This window comes from Physeter macrocephalus, chromosome 16 (assembly GCF_002837175.3).
Source record: "Physeter macrocephalus isolate SW-GA chromosome 16, ASM283717v5, whole genome shotgun sequence".
Lineage (NCBI taxonomy): Eukaryota > Metazoa > Chordata > Mammalia > Artiodactyla > Physeteridae > Physeter > Physeter macrocephalus.
Genome location: NC_041229.1, coordinates 57,472,221 through 57,495,167, shown reverse-complemented (window position 1 = coordinate 57,495,167; position 22,947 = coordinate 57,472,221). Strand labels below are relative to the sequence as shown.

Sequence of the window (22,947 nt, the reverse complement as noted above, 5' to 3'; positions counted from 1 at the left end):
TTAACACAGTTTTTTTTTTTTGCACATACCTTTCTGTATTATTAATTATTTCCTCAGGATAGACTCCTACAAATAGGATTACAGGGCCAAAGGGAATGAACTTTTTAAGGCTCCTGATAGATGCTGCTTAGTTGCTCTCCAGGAAGACTGAACCACCCGTATGCTCCCTGTACAATTGGGGAAACTGAGGCTCAGAGAAGGCAGCAACTTGCACACGGTCGTCAGAGAAACTGAGCCAGCGCCAGGCAGCTTCAGGCCTGCTGCCGTCTTGGGCCTGGGCAGGGGGCTGGGAGGGGACACCAGGAGGACACTATGGGGCATCTGCCCTCCCCTGGCCCTCACCCTCAGATCCCAGTGGAAAATCTGTTGGGGAAACTGAGGCCCAAAGAAGGGCAGGCCCCGGCCCTGGCGACTACTCCTGCAATGTGTTCTGGCTCCACTTGTCTCTCTCTTTTGGCAGGGAGCCCCCCCTGGACGGCAACAGCCCGGATGGTCCCTTCCTGGCTTTCCTTGTCTAGCCCTGACCACCTCGGTCTCACTCACCTTCTCTTGCTTCATGAGCTATCCCCGGAGACTCTCTAGACCCTGAAGACCAGGCCAGGGGCTCCTGAATCCCAGCACCGACTCCAAGAAACTGAGGTGACAGGGTGAGGGAGCTGCAGGTCCTCAGGCCATCCCTAAAGCCCCAGGCAGCCCTTCCCTCTGCAGCCTCTTCGACAGGGCAGGCATCCATCCTCTGCTTGAGCTACCCAGTGACAGGGAGCTCACTCTCTGGGCAGAGTGGGGTAGCTCCGTGAACAGCATGATACAGTCACGAAGGTTCAAGTCCCTGTCCCAGATCTGACTGCATCTTGCTGTGTGACTTTGGAAAGGCTATTTAACCTCTCTGAGCCTCAGTCTCCTCGACTGTCCCCGGTATGTGCATTTGGCACCAAATGGTTGTGTGGCCCTGGTTGAGTCCTACCCCTCTCTGGGCCTTAGCTTCTCCTCTGTACATGTTGGGGATAGACCATCACCTGGGCAGCAGACCTGCAGTTCAGCAGAACTGTCCAGGGTCTACAGTCAAGGGCCAGCAGAGAATGTTCCCATTTGCCCACAGCAGTGCCTGTGCTTTGGATACCTGAAGGATGAATAATTGATTTATGGCATTTAATAAAGGCCAGGGGCCACCTCTGGGACTCGGCTGGAGCTCCGGCTCATCTTGCTGGGCTGCGGCGGGACGGCAGCCGGTCCTTTATTGAGCTCATTAATAACAGAAGCACAGCCTAGTGCCATGCGGAGGGGAGTGGATGCTCAGGCTCCATGAACCGAATCTTAGGATCATCACAAAATCCTAGAACCACAGCCCATCAGAAGCCCAGAGTCCAGATATCCTAAATTCTAACATAATGGCCACCAGCTGGAGATATGGCCTCCTAGGAAGCAGCCCTCAGGTTTAGGTGAGCTTGGAGCCCTCTCATGTCCATCATCTTATTTCATCCTCAGGAAGACCTGATGAGGTCAGTTATTGAGGACTCACACTGATGTGCCCATGGTCACACTGAGCTGAACTTTTTTAAAAAATTAATTTATTTATTTTTGGCTGCGTTGGGTCTTCGTTGCTGCACACGGGCTTTCTCGAGTTGCGGTGAGCGGGGGCTGTGCTTCATTGTGGTGCGCGGGCTTCTCATTGCGGTGGCTTCTCTTGTTGCGGAGCACGGGCTCTAGGCGTGTGGGCTTCAGTAGTTGTGGGACGCGGGCTCAGTAGTCATGGCTCGCAGGTTCTAGAGCACAGGATCAGTAGTTGCGGCGCACGGGCTTAGTTGCTCCGTGGCATGTGGGATCTTCCCGGACCAGGGCTCGAACCCGTGTCCCCTGCATTGGCAGGCGGACTCTTAACCACTGTGCCACCAGGGAAGTCCCTGAACTTCTAACCAAAAGGAAAAGGCAGCACTGGATGGACAGGGAGCACTGGCTGTCAAGCCCCAACTCTGCCCCCCAACTGGTTGTGTGAACTTGGGCCTCAGTTTCCACACCTGTCAATGGGGGAGTTCCCACTAGAACCGAGGGAACGTCCCCTCCTCTGTGCCTTTCACTGTTTAACAAAGGCAGACAATGGGGGAGCAGGGGTGGGGGTGAGGAAGAAACAGGTGCCCTTGTGCACCCGGGTACCAGCCTCAGCTCTGCCCTTGGACCCGAGGCTGCTGTCCACAAAGGACCCTGAGCTTTCCTAGAACCACCTACCAGCCCTGCCCAAGGCCCTGCTCAAGGAGTTAGGAGGCCTGGGGTCTGGGGCCACCTTCTCTGCTGAGGCCTTGGTCTCTTTGGGCCTTGGAGTCCTTGTCTACAAAGGGGTCCAGAGGTCCCAGCCCCCAGCTGAGCCCTGCCCCCATCTTACATTCCGATTTTCATGAGAGCAGCACGAGGAAGGAGTTCCCTGTTCTCCCCAGCTGGTCTCAGCTCCTCAGTAAGCCTCTGTTCTCTCCAGAGGACTGTGTCCCCAAGGCTATACAGAGATTTGGTGGCCAGTGGTGGCAGAGTCCTGAGCACCAGCCTGGGAGAGAGACTCAAACCCAAGCCCCCCCGTCTCAGCCGCCGGATGACCAGGCCCCAGGCCCCCACCCCCTGATACCCACTCACCAGTTGAATTCATCGTAGTCGTTGTGGACTTCCCACCAGAAGTACAGCCAGGTGAGCGTGAGGCCGAAGGTGAAGATTAGGAGCAGGAACCAGAGGCGCTCCCACTGGAGGGGCCAAACGAGGAAAGGGGTCAAGTGGGGCAGGGATGGCCCCTCAGGCCACCTCCACCCACAAGGTTCCCACCCCTCCCGCCTTGTAGCCCAACTGCCAGGCAGGGATTACTGCCCTCTTCACACGGGTGGGGACCTGAGGCTCAGAGAGGGAAGTGACCTATCCAACATCACTGAGCCCGAAGTCACAAAACAGTGGGGAGCCAGAGCTGGGCTCTTTGTGCTGCAGCCTGAGGCCCTTCCAGTGTTCACCAGTCTCCAGGAGCAAAGGCCATATCTGCCTAAGCCTTCACACTGGGAGGGTGATCCGCAGTCTGAGGGGTCACATTCCTCACCTCCTTCCCTCCTCACACACGCCTGCAAAGTAGGTGTTCTTCCTCACCTCTGCCGCCTGCTACACTGAGGCCCAGAGAGGTGAAGTGACTTGCCCAAGTCACACAGCAAGTTAGAAGAGGATTAAAGAGCAGTGCCCCAGCCTCTAGAGTTGAAGGAATGCGGTGTTCTACAACCCCCAGCAGGGGTGGCCTCTCTCTCCTGGTGGGGTGGGGGGTGGGGAGGGGCGGGGGGCGGGGTGGGGGCGCGGGGGGTGCTGGCGCCACCTCTGCTGCTTCCCGAGAGGTCTGCAGGCACTTCCGCTGGGCCCTTGGGCTCATCCCTGCTTTCATCCGTCCCCTTATCTCAGAAGCACAACAAGCTTGGAACATCCTGCTCTCTGGGAAACTGCTGAGATCATCAGTACAAACAACAGCCCTTGAGGGGAAGTCAGTGCAGGAGACAACCAAGACCACCCTCCACCTTGAGGGGCTGGAGGGCTTGGAGGAGCTCAGCACCTCTCACCCAGCTACTTCCCGGGCCCCTTGCCGGGCTCCCCGCAGCTTTCCGGGCTTCTTTGATCCTTCCTGCACCGGTCAGCCAGCTTGGAGCTATGGTTCTAATCCCAGTTTAACCTCTTGATGGCTCCATCTAGAAAGCAACCCCCCTCTGGTCCATAGGGCAACCCTCCTCCTCCCTGAGGCCTGCCCTGTCCCAGCAGGGTAAATCCCATCTCCTCAGAGCTTCCATAACTGTTGCACCCATGTCAGTTAAGGCACAGACCCTGCAGTTCTAGAACTGTCCTTCTATATGTCGGTCCCCCCTGCTACACTGTAAGCACCTTGAAGATCTGGGTGGTCTTCATATTCCCAGGGTAGGTGGCAACTTAGGAAAGATTCAATAGTGAGATGGCAGCTGAGCAAAGATCCTCTCTCCTACCCTGGAGAGAGTATGAGTATGCCCACCCAGGAGAGATTTCACCGGGGGCTTACCACCCTACCCCCACAGAGGAGCCCTTGGTCTTTTGTGAACCCCGAGCCAGCAGCAGTGAGTGGCCATCTGTCCACAGAGATCACTCTGCCTCAGCAGGTGCAAGGCCTCTGGCCAGAGGACAAGGTTCTAAGAAAGGCCCGGGTGAGGGGTAAGCCTCCGCCTATGATGGGTCCTGTCCCAGGACAGCAGCATGGAGTCCCATGGGACCAGGGAAATAGCTGCAGGGACAGTGGCAGGTAGAGAACCCGCCACAGGTGCCGGGGGGTGAGGAATGTCCTATGGTGATGTGTGATGCAGGACCCAGGGGCAATTCTGACAGGTGGCCAGAAAGACCGCAGGTGTCAGGAGGGCCCACAGCACACAGGGGTCCTGTGCACTAAGGGCCACGGTCCTCACTTGGCTGGATCCTGAGAGTGGGGCAGGGAGGAAAGGGCAAGAATTGAGGGGCTTCCGCCCCTCCTTACCCCTGGGAATCGCAACAAAGACCCAGGACCCCCATTACTGGAACCAGGCATGAGCCGGGGCTGGGGGCCACCCAGGGATGAAAGTCCTGGGAGCTGAAAGCCAGAGGTCCCATGGCCACAGGGAGCCTGTACATGGGGATGAAGAGGCTCCATCCACAGGAGGGATGGAGGGGGCAGGTCACTCTAAGAACAATCAGAGGAAAAAACTGAATGGCAGGGGCTGGAAGAAAGGGGAGGGAAGGCCAGGAACTGGGGGAGGAAGTGGCCTGGGGAGCAGCTCCACTGACAAAGAGGCTCCAAATGGCACTAATGGTCCTTGTCAGGGTGTGTTACAGGAGAGGGGCCTGAGCCAGCTCCGCCCCCCAACAAGCCAGCCTGGCCCTGCTCCAGAGATGCAGGCTGTGAGGCCACAGCCATGCTGGCAGGGATGGGGGAGCCACTGGCCCTCCATCACCTCCCACAGTCTGTACAATGCCTGGGTATTTATCCCCAACTCAGAGCAAACAAAGACACCAAGACTCAGAGAAGGGCCACCACATATGGCTGAGCAAGAAGTGCCAACACTAAGAAGTGCCACTCACATCATGGTCACCATTGATGTCCTTATTTGTCATGACAGTTTTCGAGCAGATAACAGTCAAGATCCCTGGGGAAGGGGCACTCTTTGCTAATTTGCACAGAGGCTCAATACGGATGAGTGGAGGTGAGTCAGAGATTGAGCAACGTATACAAGGTGACCAAGTCGGGGAGGAGTGGAGGTGGGGTTGAACGCAGGTGCCCCGGCAGGAGGCAATCCTCTGCCGCCCCCTTAGGAACCAGCCCCGAACAGCTCTCACAAAACCCGCCCTTGCCCTCTGGGACCCAGGCATGTTAATCCCAGACCCAGCTAGGCCCCCTGAGAGTCCTTTATCCTCTCTTGCTGGAGTCCACACCCTAGGCCAAGCCTTCTTCTCCTTCAGGAAGCTCTCCCATCCCTCCTGCTCCCAAGACCTCGTTTTCTTTTTTCTTTTCTTTCTTTCTTTTTTTTTTTTTGGCCATGCCGCATGGTATGTGGGATCTTAGTTCCCCTACCAGGGATCGAACCCACGCCCCCTGCGGTGGAAGTACGGCGGGGAAGTGGAAGTCTTAACCACTGGACCACCAGGGACGTCCCAGGACCTCCCTCTCTTAACTGCTTCTGCACAGACTCTTGGTACCCATCAACTTGACTGTCAATCACATTCTGAATTGTGGAGGTGGAAAGAGCCCAGGCTCAAGAGGGACACAGACCTGGCTCTGCCACTTGGATGAGTTACTTAACCCCTCTGAGCCTCAGTTTCCTCACCTATAAAATGGGAATAACACCCCCTACTGTGGAGGGTTGATGTTCAATGAGGTGATATACGTCAAGCGGCACACAGTAGGTGCACACTAAGGGACAGTTCACTGGGCTATGGACTCCTTCAGGGCAGGGATGGCTGAGGCATCTCTGTGCACCTTGGGCCCACATCCCTCGGATCACAAGGCGGTGCTCAGACATGGTGTGAGGAACAGAAGAAGGTGTGGACGTGGTGGGGACGCAGGGAGGTCTCAGGGCCACCAGTGGACAAGGACATCATCCAACCCCAGATTTATCCTCAGGCGAAGCCTGGGGTCCCCAGGGAACCAAGGGAAGGAGCTCCCATTGTGACACCACAGCCCCTTCCTTCCAGTCTTGCAGCTGCCTGGGAGCAGGATGACGGTCAAGGCGCAAGGAAGAAGGGCTGAGAGCAGCTGGGGAAGGGGATGGGCCCTGGCTGCGGGTGGGGCAGGGGGCTCCATCCCTGTTACAGGGGTGACTGTGGCGGAGAATCCCAGAGGCCCGACCCCATCCCGTCTCCTCCCACTCTTGCCCCCATCCTCCAGGAAGACGAGACCCTCCACCCCACACCGGGCAACCGTGTGCCAGTTTCTCCTGTTGGCTGTCACGTCTTCTCCTCACCCCTCTCGTCTCTGTCCCACCCCCTGCCTTCTGCATTTAGAGGAGAGTGTGTGTGTGGAGAGAGAGCCTATTAGCAGCTGGGGCTCACGGGGTCACAGAGCACTGCAGCCACAAACCCCAGCCCCGCACAGGACGTGTGGGCGGAGGCCCCGCTGCTGCCGTGTGCTGCCCGCTGTGGGCCCCTGCCCACCCCAGACCGTGGCCCTGGGCCAGAACACACACAGACACTGCTCACACTGCTGGGGCCCCCCGGAGTCTGGAGCACCTCCCATGGGTCCCCCGAATTGACCCTGGAGACTGAAATCTGCGTCAGGACGGCCCCTGAGCGCGAGCCGCCTCCCTGCCCTTGGTGCCACCATGACCTCCGGTTCACTGGCGGAGGCAGAGCTGTCTCGCAGGACTCCCGTTCCCTGCCTGTCCTCCGGGGCAGAGACCGCCTCTGCGGCCTCCAGGACAGGAGCTTGCCCTGCTTTTGCCCCCACAGCTCCAGAGATGGGCACTCTCCCTGTGGGTGCTGCCGGGCCCTCCTCTGGGCTGAAAATTCTTCCCTCTGAGACAGCAGCCAGATAGAGGCAGGCTGTGTTTGGGAGTCCAGGAACACTGGGTGTGACTGGCCACCTACTAAATGGGTGACCTTGGAGAAGACATTGCTTTATCCTCCCTGAGCGCCAGCTTCCTGCTCTGTAAAATGGGGATGGCAGTGTTGGACAGAAGTATCTGGCAACGGCAGGGTGTCAGAAGTTGTTGTCCTTGCCTCCATCCCTGCCTGAGGTGCAGCTGATTTCTGCCTCCTCGGCTGCCACCCTGCAGCTGGTTCTCTGACACCACAGAGAACAAGTCCAGCAAAAGGGCAAGAACACGGGGGTCAAATGACCAGGGCGTGGGGGAATACAGTCAAGAGCTGGATTTTCATTCCCCGCCCTCTACCACTAGCCGCATGGCTGCGGGCCAATCACTCAGGACCCCAAGCCTCAGCTTCCTCCTCTGTTCGTGAGGATGACATCACCTCTACCTCACAGGACTGCCAGGCTCAAATGGGATTACAGATGTAAGCTGTACGTTGCCAAATCCATGATCGTTCCTATAATTATCATTTCGCGTCTGACAGTCCTTTAATTATGTGAAGACAGTGATCAAGTCTTCCCCGCCCCCTGCTCTACATCACATTTCCCCAGCTGATGAAGACAGCCAAGCAGATCACCCCCTCCCAGCCCAGGGTCGGTGCCGTGGTCAGGGGGATGCAGAGGTCAGGCCCAGCTCTGCAGGCTGCAGTCCTAGGAGCCAGCACAGCTGAAGGAAGAAGATCCCACATCGCTGGCCATGGAGGACAGAGCCCTATGTGAGCACTTCGCAGAGTTGGGGGTGGGGCAGTCCTAAGACCCCTCTACCTGCTCCTTCACATCTCGCCCTCTCCACAGCTCTGCAAAGCAGACGGAATAGTTGTTGGAAACCAGGGCTCAGAGAGGGGAAGTGAGCTGCCCAAGGTCACAAAGGGCAAACATAATGATGGAGCCAGAGTTCACACCCAGCTCTGGGTGCCTCCAGCTTCTTCAACTATCCCAAAGCAACAAGAAGCAGGACATGTAATTATCCTTGTCTGACCAAGGAGGAAACCGGCTCAGAGAGGCAAGGCCTTGCCTAAGGTCACACAGCAAGTCACAGGCAGTGCCAGGGCAGGAACCTTGGAATTTCAGAGTTAGAAAAGATTTCAGAGATCATCTTGCCTCATCCTTTAAAGGTCCAATTAAGAACTGGAGAAACTGAGACCCAAAGACAGGGAATGGCCTGGAAGGATGGACACAGGATTAATACCAGGTAAATTAGTACAGAAAGGATGGAGAATTCAACAGATGGTACTGGGCCATCTGGACATCCATTTGGTAAAAAAATATATAATTAGACCCCTACTTCATACCCCACACCAAACTAAATTCCAGCATCTCCCCTCCACATCCGCGCCACCACTCTTCCAGTCATTCTACACACGTTCTGAGCCCTGGACACTGGGAGACAGATCAGGCTTGGACTCTCCTCTGAGCAACCTGCACAGAAGACTGACCAGCCAGCAGGCAATGCCAATCCTAGAAACGAGTGTGGCGAATGGGGCAAGCCAAGGGCTGCCAAGGAGCACACTGCCAGTTATGGGGGAAGGGGTCGTCTGGAGGGCTTCCTGGAGGAGGAAATGCTTGCAGCAAAGTTGAAAGGAATGGGCTTGCTGGAATGGGCTTACCTGACAAGGTAAGGGCAGAGGGAGGGAGCGGAAGGTGCAAAGGCACAGAGCCTGGCAGCTTTTGTTTGGGACAACTGGCTTCTTATGGGTTTATAAAAGCTTTCTCTATGTAAGAGTAGTAACTTTCAAATAGATTGTCTATTTTTTCTTATTTTATCAGTTGACTTTAATTTTGTTTTTCATGCTTTTTGTTTAAAAAATTTAAATTTTTACACAGTCAAATCCACCCCTCTTTTCCTTTATGGGTTTTTGCCTTTGGTATCGTGTTTAAGGAAGGCGGCCCACGATTATATATTTAACTCATATTTTACTCTGATAATTTCTCTTTGTTTACACTTGAATCTGTAATCCACCTATCTATCTATAGCTCCATATGTGTGTATACATGTATGGAGAGAGGTTTTAAAGCCTTTCCTCTAAAGCATGAAGATTAGAATTTTTTTTACTTTACATCTTTCCGAGTTGTTTGAATTTTCTCAAAAAATGTGCGCTTCCTAAACAGAAAAAAAGGAGCTTAAAAAAAGAAAAAAATACATTTTATCCATCTGGAATTTCTTTTGATTTGAGGTAAGAGACAGGGATCTAATTTTACTTTTACCAGATGGATACTTCAGCTGTCCCTGTACGGTTTGTGATATTTGCAATGATTTCCATGATTGTCTACCACACAGCACACTCTCAGATGTGTGTGGGTTGTTTCTAGGTTTTCTAGTCTGTCCCAAGGCAGCCCTTCCCCGCGTGCTGGCTCCGCCTGGCACAGCTCCTTCCACGTGGCTGAGCTCAGCTCCCTGTGTGCCACTCCTGGGGTCCCGGCTCTGCTATGAGGCCCCAGAGTCCAGCTGTGCCCTCAGCACCACACAGCCTTGCAGAGACTAGAGAGCGATTAAGGGGTGCCTCCCCGCCTAGTCTGTCCACCTGCAGGCTGCACCTCGGGCACACCGGCTCCTCCAATCATCTGCCTGTTTCATCCTCGCCAAGTTCCTAACGGGGAGACTGGTGAATGTCAGCTGGGAACGGTGTGTGGAGCTCCCAGAAGAGAGAGCTAGGCAGCCCTGGCAGGATTACTCTGGCTCTGACCCAGGAGATTTGGGGGAGGGGGCAGCCTAGGGAGGTTTGAGATGGATCTCAGCATTAGGGCCGAGCAGGGAAAAGGATTAAAATCCCCACCCCCCCAGCCAGCTCCTGACAGCCTAAGAGGCTGGATTTATTTTTCTGGGCTACAGGGAGCTGGGCAATTAGGCCTCTGTCTGCCCTCGCTTCTGCCAGGGTGCACTCAGAGTGGCTCATTAGGCAGGAGAATGAAGCCAGGCTCAGCCTGGAGCACCCCGTCCTTCCCCGACCACCCTGTGGCTTGCATCAGCCCTTGGGGAGACATAAGCAGAAGAGCTGGGGGCCCTTAGGAGGGATTATCCCAGCACCCTGCAGGGGGCCCGGCCACGGCCACAGGGTGGCGAGTGGCCACAGCCTCTTGCTGACGACCCATACATGTTCCCTAAGCAGACACTCAAGGTGGTCACAGAGGTCATGAACAAGAGCTTATTCGTCTTCCCTGGAGCGTGGCATGACCACGCCCGGCCCCCTCAGTGCCGTTCAGAGAGGAGGAGGTGGGGTGCGGGGGTTCCCGAAAGCCAGCGACGGCCTGGCTTTATTACAGCAATAAATCCTTAGCTCCCTGTGCTGCAACAACTTCTGCCAGCCTCTCCTCTCTCTCATGGATGCAATAATATCATCTCCCATTTTCTTATCCTCATGGCAAACCTGCAAGGTTTATAAGGATAAAATGTCTCTTACCATCGCCAGTTTAGAAGTGGGAGAATTGAAGCTCAGAGGGCTCCTCTCTGACCTGCTGGGTCCCTTTCCCCCAGAGCAACAGAGAAGGGAATAGCCATCCCTTTGAAAGTGTGTAGGGAGGACACGTTTTCCCCAAGTTGGAACAGTGGTCTGTCCTGTTCAGGACGTGAGACACATCGGTATCTGTTACCTAACTGTACCCTTGGGGCGTGGGTTTGTACCTCCACCTCACCCACAGCAAGCTGAGGCCCAGAAAGGGTCTGGCCTTGTCTAAGGCCACACACTAAGTCACTGGAGGAGGCAGGGTAGAGTTCAGGCCGTAGCTCCCTTAGCCAGGAATGGCCAGGTGCGTCTGGCTGACTCCAGTCACACCCTGGAGCCCATTCCAAAGGCTGCTTCCTCCAGGGAGCCCACCTTGATTCCTGAGCGAGATCCACTCTTCCCTGCCCCATAGCCCTGTCACAGGCCCATGTGGTGTTGATAGGACAAGAACGTGGGGAGCCAGCTGGGAAACTCACCCCCTCCTCCTCCCACTGGCAGAGCCTGACCCCACCTCCAAGGGTGGCCTGGGAGGTCCCTCGGCTGAGTCAGCACCCCTCCCAGTCAGCCACAGCCAGGGGGCACTGGAATGCAGCATGCGCCCCTACTCTCCAGACCACCCCATGCTCCTTGGGGTGCTCACCCGGGAGCTCATCGGGCATCCAGCCTCCCCACCCTCTCTGGCTTCCTCACTTGCTCTTCAAGTTACCCGCTCAGTTATCCTCCCACTCCTTGCCTGAGGTCCTCCTCTGAGCCAGGCCCTGCCTTCAGCACACTCATGGTCCAGCGGGAGAAACAGGAAGTCACGACCCACATGGGCAGCCCAGGCTCAAACTGCTGCGGGAGCCCAGGGGAAGGGGAGAGGCAGGGAAGGAGGCCTGACTCTTGTTTGAAGGGGACACTTCTTAGAGGAATAGAGATCTGCGATGAGCCTTGAGAGGCAGAGACCAGAGAGAAGGCATTCCAGGCAGAGGGGACAGCGGAGCGAAGGGCAGTGCTGTGAACGGGTGAGGTAGGTTATCCCGGGATGGCTGTGTGGAGGGTGAAGGGTGACGGAGTGCTGATGGATTTCCCAGCAGCAGCTGTCTTCCTGCCATGGTGGGAGGGGCTCCCATCGAAAGAGGTAGGCAATGGTGGGGGGGGCGTTATTTTGTCTGTTCCACCCGCCCCCACTGCGCTATTCCTGGACACTCCTGAGACCGCGCAGCCTCTCACACACCCCCTGGGCACAGCATGGTTTTTCCGACTCCAGGAATGGCCTCATCCAGCCAGGTGGAAATCATAGGATGACGGGAGGCATCATCAAAATTCTCTTCCGCAGCCAGTCTGCTGAATGCACCGTCTAGGTGTCTCTAGAATCCCTCCGTTTGCTACTTCTTTGCAGACCCCTCCCCCTAGTTGAGGCCTTGGCCTTTCTTGTCTAGCTCCCTGCTGTCCCCGCCTCCACTCAAGGCCCCTCAGCACACTCTCCGTGATTGAACCAGCGTGGTCCTTGCACAGACCGAGTCCGACTGGGCTCCCACCTCCCAGGATGGAGTGCAGGCTCCCCAGCACAGCCTCTGGCTCAGGTCCCCTTGGCCACACGCTCTCCCTCCTAACACCAGAGCTGCACTGGGCCAAATTGCTTTCAGTTCCCAAACACAAGACACTCTTGTAACATGCAGCTCCCCTGCCTTCCCCACTCTGGCATGACATGATGGGCTAACTCTCTCTGACACCAGCTCAGGCAAGCTTTCCTGCCTGCGGTGTCCCTGGGCCCCGGCAGTGATCACCCTGGGTGGTCTGGATGTCAGTTCTGATCTGCTCCCCACCCACTTAGGAGCCCTTCAAGGGAGGGAGGACCCAGGTTTGATATACCTGTGACCCCTGGACCCAGGGCAGGTATCAGGACAAGTTTGTTGATTGAGTAAGTAACCAACGCATCCCAGACAAGACTGTTTGGTGTGGAACGGGGGAGAGGGCACGGGACTGGGGGTGCAAGCAGGCGCAGTGCAAGCCGTGCCTTCAACTCCTCGGCTTGAGTAAATCACTTCCTCTTCCTGGAGCCCCATCCATAAGACAGAGGGGGTCAAAAGAAGCTTAAAACACCCTTCAAAAGGCAAACATACTCTAGAAGTGCAAGAGAGTTGACTGTCTCCTTCAGTGTCTCGGGCTGGAAGTTTCTCCAGGCATCTGACCTATATCCCTCTTGCTACAAAGAAGCTGGTTTTGACACTGTGCTGCCTTCCACAGATGCAGAGTCTTCAGGGGCCCCTGTGGGGATGGCCTGAGAGCTGCCTTCTGTCCTACCCCATCCTTAATTGGCAATATTAGAGTAATGAGTCACAGACAACAACCAATTAATTATCCCCAGTTATAAAAAGCTTTTGCTTCCCCTTCCTAGCTGTCGAGTGAGCCAGCCTTCTGCTGCCAGGCTCCTCCACTCCCTCGGTGTTGGGGGGCAGAAGAGGACGTCATTTCATCTCTCTGGTCCTCAGTTTCCTGTTTCCTTATTTGTCAAGTGTGTGTCCTGGGGGGAGGGGACAGTGTGAGCAGAGGGTTGGAGGAGATGGGAATGTGAGGGGCGGGGAGGGGCAGGAAGGAAGGAGGCCAGCCTGGATGGAGAGCAGCGGGGCGGGGGCTCCTTCCCAGGCCCCCTGCACCCCTCTTCCCTCCCCAGGATCCCCATCCAGTACCGCGGGGCCAGCTCTTAACCAGGGAAGCACTGAGGGTGCCTAGCCTGGCATTCAAGCCATCCCCCAACTTGTCCCAAATGCTCCTGGTCCCTGCTCTTTCTCTCTGTCAGGCAACTCCCCAAGTCCTCCTCCCCGTCCTGCCTTTCTTCTCCTTGTAAGCTCTCCTTTAAACACACCCAGACTTGGGGCTTCCCTGGTGGCTCAGTGGTTAAGAATCTGCCTGCCAATGCTGGGGACACGGGTTTCAGCCCTGGCCTGGGAAGATCCCACATGCCGCGGAGCAACTAAGCCCGTGCGCCGCAACTACTGAGCCTGCGCTCTAGAGCCCGTGAGCCACAACTACTGAGCCCACGTGCCACAACTACTGAAGCCCACACACCTAGAGCCCATGTTCCGCAACAAGAGAAGCCACCGCAACGAGAAGCCCATGCACCACAACGAAGAGTAGCCCCGGCTCACCACAACGAGAGAAAGCCAGCGCGCAGCAACGAAGACCCAATGCCGCCCCCAAAATTAATTAATTAATTTAAAATAAATAAATACATAAACACACCCAGACTTAAAACCCGCCTGTCTTCCCAGCAGCCTCCAACTTCCTGACGCTCTTGCTGCAAATCTATCACGGACGGGGCTTCAAGCCTTGATTTCCCCATACATAAACAGGGTATAACAATTAAATATGCCCCAACAGGGTGTTAGAACAATCAACAGGGCAATGCCTGTAAGCCATAAGCTCCCTGCATACTACAGGTGCTCAATAAACATTAACTGTTACTCTCACACTTCATTCCCAGCCTGAGGATGAGTGCTTCTTGTGACTCACCACCTGTGTGTCACCTCACTGCAGAGAAGAGGCCCAGAGAGGTTCAGCTTCACTGAAGAACTTGACCCTAGGCTTCCCTGGCTTGGGAGACACAAGAGGCTCGCCCAAGAGGTCCTGAAGGGAGGCAGTGCCTGGTGCGGGCATGGGGGGTGGAAGGGTAAGGGGATGCCCAAAGGAGGAGGGGAAGGTGGGGATGAGGAAAGGCACAGGCCCAAAGCTGGGCCCGCTCCCCCTGGCCGAGGCCTCTCCTCCACCCTCCAGGCCCGAGGGGCTCTCCTTTCACTCCCCAACCTGCGCTCCCAGAGCTCACTCTGGGCCTCTATTTGTTCAGCAAAATTTACAGAGCAGCTTCTCGGCACCAGCCCTGACTTTGAGACACCAGATTGCTGTTGCCTTCACTGTGTCAGGCCAGGAGCCCAGCCCCCATCATGGTTCTGGCCCAGGTGTCTGGGGAGGGACTGGGGAGAGAAAAGAGAAGAGAGGAGAGCCAGGGAGAGAAGGGTGAGCCTGCGGAGGCTGGAACCCAGGAAGTGGGAGGGGAAGCAGGAGTGGAGCTGAGTTAAGGGCCGGGGTGGGCCGCCCGCTCATCCTCAGCTGGGAGGTAGGGGTTGCCTGAGGTGAGCTCAGCCCTTTCTGCAGAGGCCCTGCCACCCAGAGTTGCTGCAAAACCCTCTCCCCTCTCCCAGCCTCTCCCAGCCTTGTGGCCTGCAGCCTCCAGCCATTGCCCCATACCTGGCACCTCAGGCCTTGGCATTTGCAGAGCCTACACCGCTTGGGCTCCCAGTCAACTCAAAACTGGCCTCAGCCCACCACTTCCTCCAGCCTGGGCCCTGGGCGGGCCACAGCCAAGACCCATCACTTCCTGACTCCACAGCCTGGGACTGGCTGGCCCTGGGCCCACCAAGAGGTGTGAGGTGCCCTGGGAGAGATCCGCCTTCCTCCAGTGTCTCTTCCGACGTCCAAGGGCTTCCTGCTTGGGACCTCAGCCATCCTTCTCCTCCCTTCCTCAGCCTCAGCTGTCTTCCCATCCCACCCCCACCAAGAGCGCTGGACACCATGCAGGGCCAGATCCGAGCTCTGCCCCTCTCTAGCTGCGTGACCTTGTCCTGGTCACGGACGTCCTTGGCTTCTGTTTCCGCATGTGAAGCGGTGGCGATGACATCTAGCTCACGGGCTTGGGAGCAACAGGGGTGGCCACGTGTCAGTGCTCAGCTCAGCGCCCAGCACACAGACACCTGGGTGCCAGAGGACTGCAAGCTCCTGCCCTCCTGACACATGGAGGCCCTGCTGACTTCCTTCCACTGTCTCAGGGGAGAATGGAGCTCGGAGCACAGCACATAGGACGGACAGGCTGCCCTGGGCAGGCCCCTCCTCTCCCTTGCCTCAGTTGGGTATGTTGCCTCCTGTGTGCTAGAGTGGGTACACGGCAATGAATCAGGCCAGGTACCCACAGGTGGTACCTGATTCTTATCAATTGGGGGTCATGAGAACAGGCTCCTGACTCAGTCGAGTGCTCTGTCCCTCTGTCCCTACCAGCACAGGCAGAGAAAGAGGGCAGGGAGGTGGACAAGCTTCCCCAACCTCCACATCCAGATAGTCTGGTGATGCTTGGCCTCTGACCTCCGCCCCTGGCCACTCCAGCCTGTTTTGGGGCTGGCTGAATTTGGACGCTGGCCTCTTGGTTCAGACAAGCAGGAGGGAGGAGAAAGTTGTTTTCCAGGCAGCAAAGCTTTTAGATAAACACCATTTATCTCTCTCTCCGTTCCCTCCGAATGGGTTCCTTCAGAGAAGAAACTAGATCCACTGGCTGATGGTGCCCCAGGGACGGAAGTGTGGCGTGGGGTTTGGCTTGGGGAGCCGGACACTAAGGGAGGCTTTCTTTATCCAGCTGAGCACCTGCTGCCAGCCCTGGCAGGCTTGTGGCTCAGGTGACTGGGCCCTGGTGCCAGGCCATGGCCCTGCCAGCTCCCAGGCTCCAGGATGGCCTGGCCCAGCTCTTCACCCTCCCCTTGAAGAGCCACCCGTCTGCTTACCTGCCCATCAGGATCTGCCAGGAAGCTGAGAACTTCTGCTCACCTTGGGGGACTCCACCCTCTTGGAGCAGCCCTCCCTGCCCAGACCTCAAGAGCAGCCCACACCCCACACTGTCAGAGGGGAGTCAACAATTGGCTACACCCATGTTCCTTGCCCACCTAGTCAGGTAGATTCAGGAATTTCCATAGGCCCATTTTACAGAAGGAGAAACTGAAACCCAGAAAGGGCATTGGCCTGTCCAGAGACACACAGCAGGGTGTCAGAGCTGAGACCCCTCCCCCAGGCCCTGGGGCTCCCTGGGTCCTTTGGCCCCATCCCAGCACAGCTCACCGGTGTGGTGTCATCGTGAGAGCGCTGGTAGCGCTTCCAGCGGCAGCCGTAGATGCCCGTGAGGCAGGAGAGGCAGAGCTGCGGCTCATAGTACTGCAGGGGCTGGTGTCTCACCATGCTCGTGCCCGCGGCCCTGGCGCCCTGCCCTCAGGCGCCCATGGAGGCCCCCGGCTGGTCCTGGGGGAGGAAACAAAGTACTGTGAGGCAGGGGAGGGGTGGGGACTTGGCCCCAGCACAGCAGGTGTCACTGTAGTCTAGGTCAGGGAGGGTCAGCCTCTGCTCAGAGCCCTGCCATGGGTCCTTGTCTCTCTCGGAGTCAGAGGCCCATCCTTGCAAGTCCCCTAGGACTGTCCCCTGCCACCCACCCATGACCTAATCATCCAACAAAAATCCCCATACCTATTAGCAGTCACTCCCCCACTCCCACCCCCCAGCCCCAAGCAACCTAATCTACTTTCTGTCTCCACGGATTTGCCCATTCTGGACATTTCACATAAATGGAATCATATGATATATGGTCTTGTGTGTCTTGCTTTTTTCACTTAATGTTTTCAAGGTTCATCCATGTTATAGCATGAATCAGTACTGCATTTCTTATTATGACTGAAAATTATTTGATTGTATAGATATACCATTTTATCCACTCATCAGTTGGTAGACACTTGGGTTGTTACCACTTTTTGGTTGTTATGAATAACTCTGCTATGAACAAGTTTTTGTGTGAATGTATATTTTCATTTCTCTTGAGTACATACTTTGGGATGGGATTGCTGGGTCATATGGTAACTCTATGTTTAACTTTTTGAAGAACTGCCAAAAGCTGTTTTCCAAAGCTGTTGTACAATTTTACTTTCTCCAGGTGTTATCATTATCATCCCCATTTTACAGATGAGAATTCTGAAGCACAGAAATGTTTAGCCATTTGTCAAAGGTCACACAGCAGAGCCTGGCAGTCTGGCTCCTTGTTCTAACCCAGGGGTTGGCAAACTATAACTCATAGCCAAATCCAACCAGCCACATATTTTGTGTGTGTGTGTGTGTACACATTTAGTTTTATTGTAACAAAGCAACTTGTATAATTTTAAGGTTTAAAACTGAACATCGGGCTTCCCTGGTGGCGCAGTGGTTGAGAGTCCGCCTGCCGATGCAGGGGATACGGGTTCGTGCCCCGGTCTGGGAAGATCCCACATGCCGCGGAGCGGCTGGGCCCGTGAGCCATGGCCGCTGAGCCTGCGCGTCCGGAGCCTGTGCTCCGCAACGGGAGAGGCCACAACAGTGAGAGGCCTGCGTACTGTAAAAAAAAAAAAAACAAAAAAAAAAAGACTGAGCATCATCTTCCCTTTCCAGTGAAACAAAAAGAACAATTTAAAAATAAACAGGAACGGGGCTTCCCTGGTGGCGCAGTGGTTTAGAATCCGCCTGCCAATTCAGGGGACATGGGTTCAAGCTCTGGCCTGGGAAGATCCCACCTGCCGCTGCGCAACTTAGCCCGTGCGCCACAACTACTGAGCCTGCGCTCTAGAGCCCGTGCTCTGCAACAAGAGAAGCCACCGCTCGCCGCAACTAGAGAAAGCCTGCGCACAGCAACGAAGACCCAACTTAGCCAAAAATAAATAAATAAATAAATAAATAAATAAATAAAATAAACAGGAACAAAATTACAAGAGAGAATGTCAATTGCAAATAAGATCCTACAGGTTCTGCTGCTTCTCCCATCGAGTGGCAGGGCTCAAGTCATCATTAGGAGAGAATTTTATTTTAAAAGTGTCATCTTAAACTGCAAGGACGGCCATTAAACATGCCAAAGGAGAAGCCATGTTGTCAAAATGCCCACTTAACCCACCCAAACATCTCAAACCCATCCTTTGCTGACCTTCTATAACCTCATTTTTTAAAGTTTTTTTTTCTTTTTTTAAACAAGAGAAAGTAGACAGATACATGTTGGTAAATGCTAACTGTCCATATGCACATAGAGACACAGTGTAATCTCTGAGCCCAATATACAGAGAAAGGAGGAAAAAAGCTAGAATTCTATGCACTACTACACAGGGGCCTAGCACCCTCCAGCTTCCAGCAGAGCTAAGGGAGCAGGAGGTTTTTCTTTTTTCCCACAGAGCATGGTGGTGTTGATTCCATAAAGTTTTTTTGAGACAGGAAGGGATAAAAATGAATTTGGAACAGAAAGGGGTAGAGATTCTTTTCCCACTGAATTCTGCTCAAGGTATTTCTCCCCAAAATAAGTTGTGAGCCATGGTATAAAGGAGAAAAGAGACCTCAAAAACAGGGCGACTGAGCACAAGAGGAGGAGAAAAAAGAAAAAAGAAAGACTGCAACTTGCTCCCAGGGACTGGAGAAAATTACAAAAGTAAGGTTGGAATCCATCAGTGTTCCATTAGTCATCTTCTCCTTCATCTTCCTCTCCTTCCTCCTCCTCCTCATCATCTTCATCTTCTTCACCTTCATCCTCATCCCCTTCTTCATCAGTATCTTCCAATCCTTCTTCCTCTTCATCATCATCTTCTTCTCCTTCCCCTTCCTCATCATCCATGTCCGGAATCAAGTAGTACTGTAATGGATTTGGCCAAATAACATCTTTGATGACCTCTCCTAACTCATCTGCACCTGCATCAGAATGATCAGTAAACCAGGTGAAGAAGCATTTTGGTTCCTCATGCTGTCTCTTCCTGTTGGCTTTATTCTGCGTTTGACTTGAACGTTTTGTCAAATCCTTTCCGGATTTCCTTTTGATTTCAGTGGACTTTGAAGATGGATCACCACTCTCATTCAGATGAAATTCTTTGGAGAGAACTTTATTTTCGAAGTAAGGGTTTTCAAAAAAATATCAATTCTGTAACCTGATTTAATACCTTCAAATTCTGTCACTTCGACTCTTGTCAAATAATGCAGCACCTCTTCATTCTCCTCCCCAAGGAGTACAGACACTTGTGGATGGTTAACAAATGCTGTTACCCCAAAATCTGGGATTTTGGCAATCAGTTCCGACCTCTACTGAAAAAATGGTTGGCGGAGTTTATATTTCTGTTCTACTTTCAAAATCTCCTCACTGGCTTGTTCGTTAAGTCTGTTTCATTTTGTACTTCATCAATATATTCAATTGCTTCTTGCTGTTCTTTTTCTTCCTTCGGCAAGTTTGGAGAAGCAGACGTTTCCTCTGGCCTGGAGGCAGGAGTCAGTCTCGGTTTCTTCGGTTTCTTTGCTTGGGATGGAAGTGAAGACTGGTGTTTGGGGGCCATGCTGGGAGAAAAGCCAAGAATCCACCCAAGGGAAGAAGCTTGTACCAGGAGCTCTGAGAACTCCAGCCACGTGTTTTTATATAGCCCACAAGCTAAGAATGGTTTTTACATTTTTTAAGTAGTTGGGGGGAAAAACCAAAACAAAAATATGTTTTGATCCGTGAAAATTATACGAGAGTCAAATTTCAGAGTCTGTAAATAAAGGTTTATTGGACGCAGGCCCACTCACTCATTTATGTATTGTCTATGGCTGCTTTAAGTATAGCTGCAGAGTTATGACAGAGACCATATGGTTCACAAAGCCTAAAAACTTACTGCCCAGCCCTTTATAGGGAAATTCTGCTGACCCTGCAACCACGGGGCCACCATGGCTCCTGAACCGGTATTGTAAGTGCAGCATACGGTTGAGAAGGGAGAGGGTGCTGTGGGCACTTAACAGGTACAGGGAGGGTCAGGGCATGCTTCCCAGAGGCAGTGCTGCGCTGAGGCCTGTAGGATGAGCTCCCGTCTCTAACGCCCCAGAGGCCACACCATAGGGGCACCGGGCTTCAGGCCCACCAACTACTTCCACGTCTGGGCCTTGCTCAGGGCCTCTGCCTAGCACCCCCTATCTCCCCCTACTCTCCAAGTGCTAACCTCAGCACAGGGATTACAGCCTCCAGTCCGAGTGTGGAGATGCATTAGGAGCTTGCTGGGCACACTGATGGACCTGGAGCCTTCTAATTGCTGGGAATCATCTGGTGCAGCCTCTGTGCCCGTGGCTCCCTGCGGAGGCATGTGGCCATGGTGCAGCTGCTGGGGGCTCTCGGAGCCGAGCCGAGTCCAGGGCTTGGGGGACGGTATAGGATGGGGATGCTGCTGCAGTCAGCTTAGCACCCATGGGGTTGGAGAGTCGGGGGTGGGGTCAGCAGGTAGGGGATCCTCTCAGCTTTACTCCTCTCTAGGAGGAATGTGTGGGGAATTCCCTGGTGGTCCAGTGGTTAGGACTTGGCACTTTCACGGCCAAGGGCCTGGGTTCGATCTCTAAGCTGGGAATTAAGATCCCACAAGCTGAACAGCGTGGCCAAAAAATAAAAATTAAAATTAAAAAAAAAAAAAGGAAGGAGTGTGTGCTCACATATTTACTCCCACATTCACAGCCTTCCAGAGGAGGTAGAAGGCCAGAGTCCACGGCCAGGGACCACGTCTCACGCTGTGCACCCCCAGATGAGGGTCTCTGCTGTCAGGTGGGCCACAACACCTGCCCCTACTCCCCGCCGGAAGGGAGGAAGCAGCTAATATGTAGAAAGGGCCCTCGATTCACCCTGCCTTGGCCAATGACTTGCCCTGTAGCCAGAGCCACTAAGCGCTCTTCCCTGAGCCTTGGTTTCAGCTTTTGTCTTGACTTCCAAAAAAGGTCAGATGACTGGGGGCTGGGGGAGGGGCAGCAGTGCCAGGAGGACACATGGCTGCAGTGACTGAGGCATGGCAGGTGGGCATTCTGCAGGCAGCGGCCCTGCCCTCCCATTCCTTTCCCAGGACCCCCCGACCCTGGGACTGACTCCCATGTGTCCTCTGCTCCCCCACCCCCCATGAATGAGCATTACAACCCACCCAGGAATGGAATTTCCATTTCAAATCTGGAAAAGAGGGAAGTAGAGCTGCCCGCACCAGGCCTCTGGCCAGCAGGGGACTCAGCTGACTGTGGTTCTTGGAACTATTCCCCTCCCCCCACCATGAATTTTCACACTATTCAGAACTGCAGGGGCATCTTTGAGAGGCAAACCTCTTTTCTTTCCTCTGCATGTTCTCCTGGGGCCATCAAGATAGCCAGCGGCTCCTTTCTGTCTCCAGGGGGGTCACCCAGACCCAGCATGGGCACAGTGACCTCCTCATCACCCCCAACCTGCCTCTAATATCCCTCAAGACCCTTTCCTCAGCACCCCCCTGGCCACTGCCAGGGCAGTGGCCCAGTCTCACCTCTCCCCTGGATGGGGAATCCCTGCGGTGGGCCTTGCCCTGCCAATCCAAGGTCTCACCTGCAGTCAGAGTGAGTTTTCAGCAGACAAATGACGAGGATCTGGCTCCTCTAGCCTCACCACTCCAGAACCTGCTGTCCCTTCATCTGGCTAACACCTCCTGATCCTTCGAGTCTCCGCTCAGATGTTACCTCCTCTGGGGAGCCTCCCCTGAGCCCCAGGTTTGGTTAGAGGGCTCCCGGCATCCCTCCTTCTTCCTGGGCAGCCTGTGGGAGCACCGCTGACATGCCTGCTCCCCCAGGGGACAGCCTGAGTTATTCCCACTTCCCCAGTGGCCAGCACGGGGTAGCAAGGGGAGGCAGCCCTGGGGGCGTCCTGGACCACACTTCCGAGAAGGCCCAGAAGTTCCTGCAGCCCAGACCCTGAGCGGTCAGGACAAGCCCCCAGAGACCAGATTCTCCCCAGCCGCCACCCTCTTGCCAGGGCTAATGGCATCACTTAGCATCAGTTGACTTCTCCAAGCCACCTCCCAGAGCAGCTGATATCAGCCAAGTTCCAAAGAAATCCCCAGCCTGGAGCCCCTGCTGGCTCTGGGACAAGAGAAAGCCCTCACCTCTTAGCCCGATGTTTGAGGGCCCTCCTCAGCCCAAAGTCTCATTTTCTGTCTGAAGTCCTGGTCCCTGCCCCGAACTTCCACAGCCTCCTGTTTGCACAGGGAAGGGGCTTCAGGAGGGAGTCAGGAGGGAGACGGAGTGAGGGTCCTCTATGGAGTGGGCGAAGGATGCTGGGGGTGGGCATACACCTCCAGGGGCCTCGCCCATCCTTACACCCTGGGAACGCACCTCACCCACTTCCCGGCTCCTCGTCCCTCCCCTGACTGGCAGGTTGCCTGGCCCTCACTGCCCCCAGACCCCGCTGCCTCAGGCCCCAGGCCTGCTCTCTTTCCTGAGAGTGGAAAGAGTCTCAGGCCAGGTGTCAGTGCCTGGATTGCAGCCTGGTCTCCTTCAACTGACTTGCTGTGTGTGACCTTGGAGACTTATTTTACCTCTCTAAGGAATGGGCACTAGATGGAACGACACAAAAAGGACCCAAGCTGCAATCAAAAGGAATAAAACACTGACACATGCTACAATGTGAATGACTCTTGAAAACATTATGCTAAGTGAAGGAAGCTAGTTACAGAAGGTGGTGTGGGAGCTTGTGGGGTACCATGCTGAGCACTGCACCTGTGTCACCTCCTGATGACAGCTGTCCAAAGTAGAGTTTGACAGTCTTCTTTTACAGGTTAGAAATATGGGCCCCAGGTGGACGGAGGAACAAACTGGGGTCCATCCAGACAATGGAATATTACTCAG

At 54.8% G+C, this 22,947-nt stretch overlaps 1 protein-coding gene and 1 pseudogene across 5 annotated transcripts in view; both read right to left on the bottom strand.

Annotated features, from left to right (window-relative positions):
- Positions 1–22,947, bottom strand: part of GDPD5 (glycerophosphodiester phosphodiesterase domain containing 5) — a 93,670-nt gene that overhangs the window by 30,296 nt on the left and 40,427 nt on the right. For all 5 annotated transcript variants that reach the window (XR_008615408.1, XM_028477335.1, XM_055078790.1 and 2 more), the window contains exons 3-4: positions 16,381–16,557; positions 2,620–2,723 (exon numbers count right to left, since the gene is read on the bottom strand). Coding sequence is in view for 4 of the 5 variants with exons in the window: in XM_028477335.1 (XP_028333136.1) it covers positions 2,620–2,723; positions 16,381–16,497 (221 nt within the window). In the remaining variant the exon portion in view is untranslated. The remainder of the gene's footprint in view (positions 1–2,619; positions 2,724–16,380; positions 16,558–22,947) is intronic.
- Positions 17,082–20,281, bottom strand: LOC102982269 (protein SET-like; annotated as a pseudogene).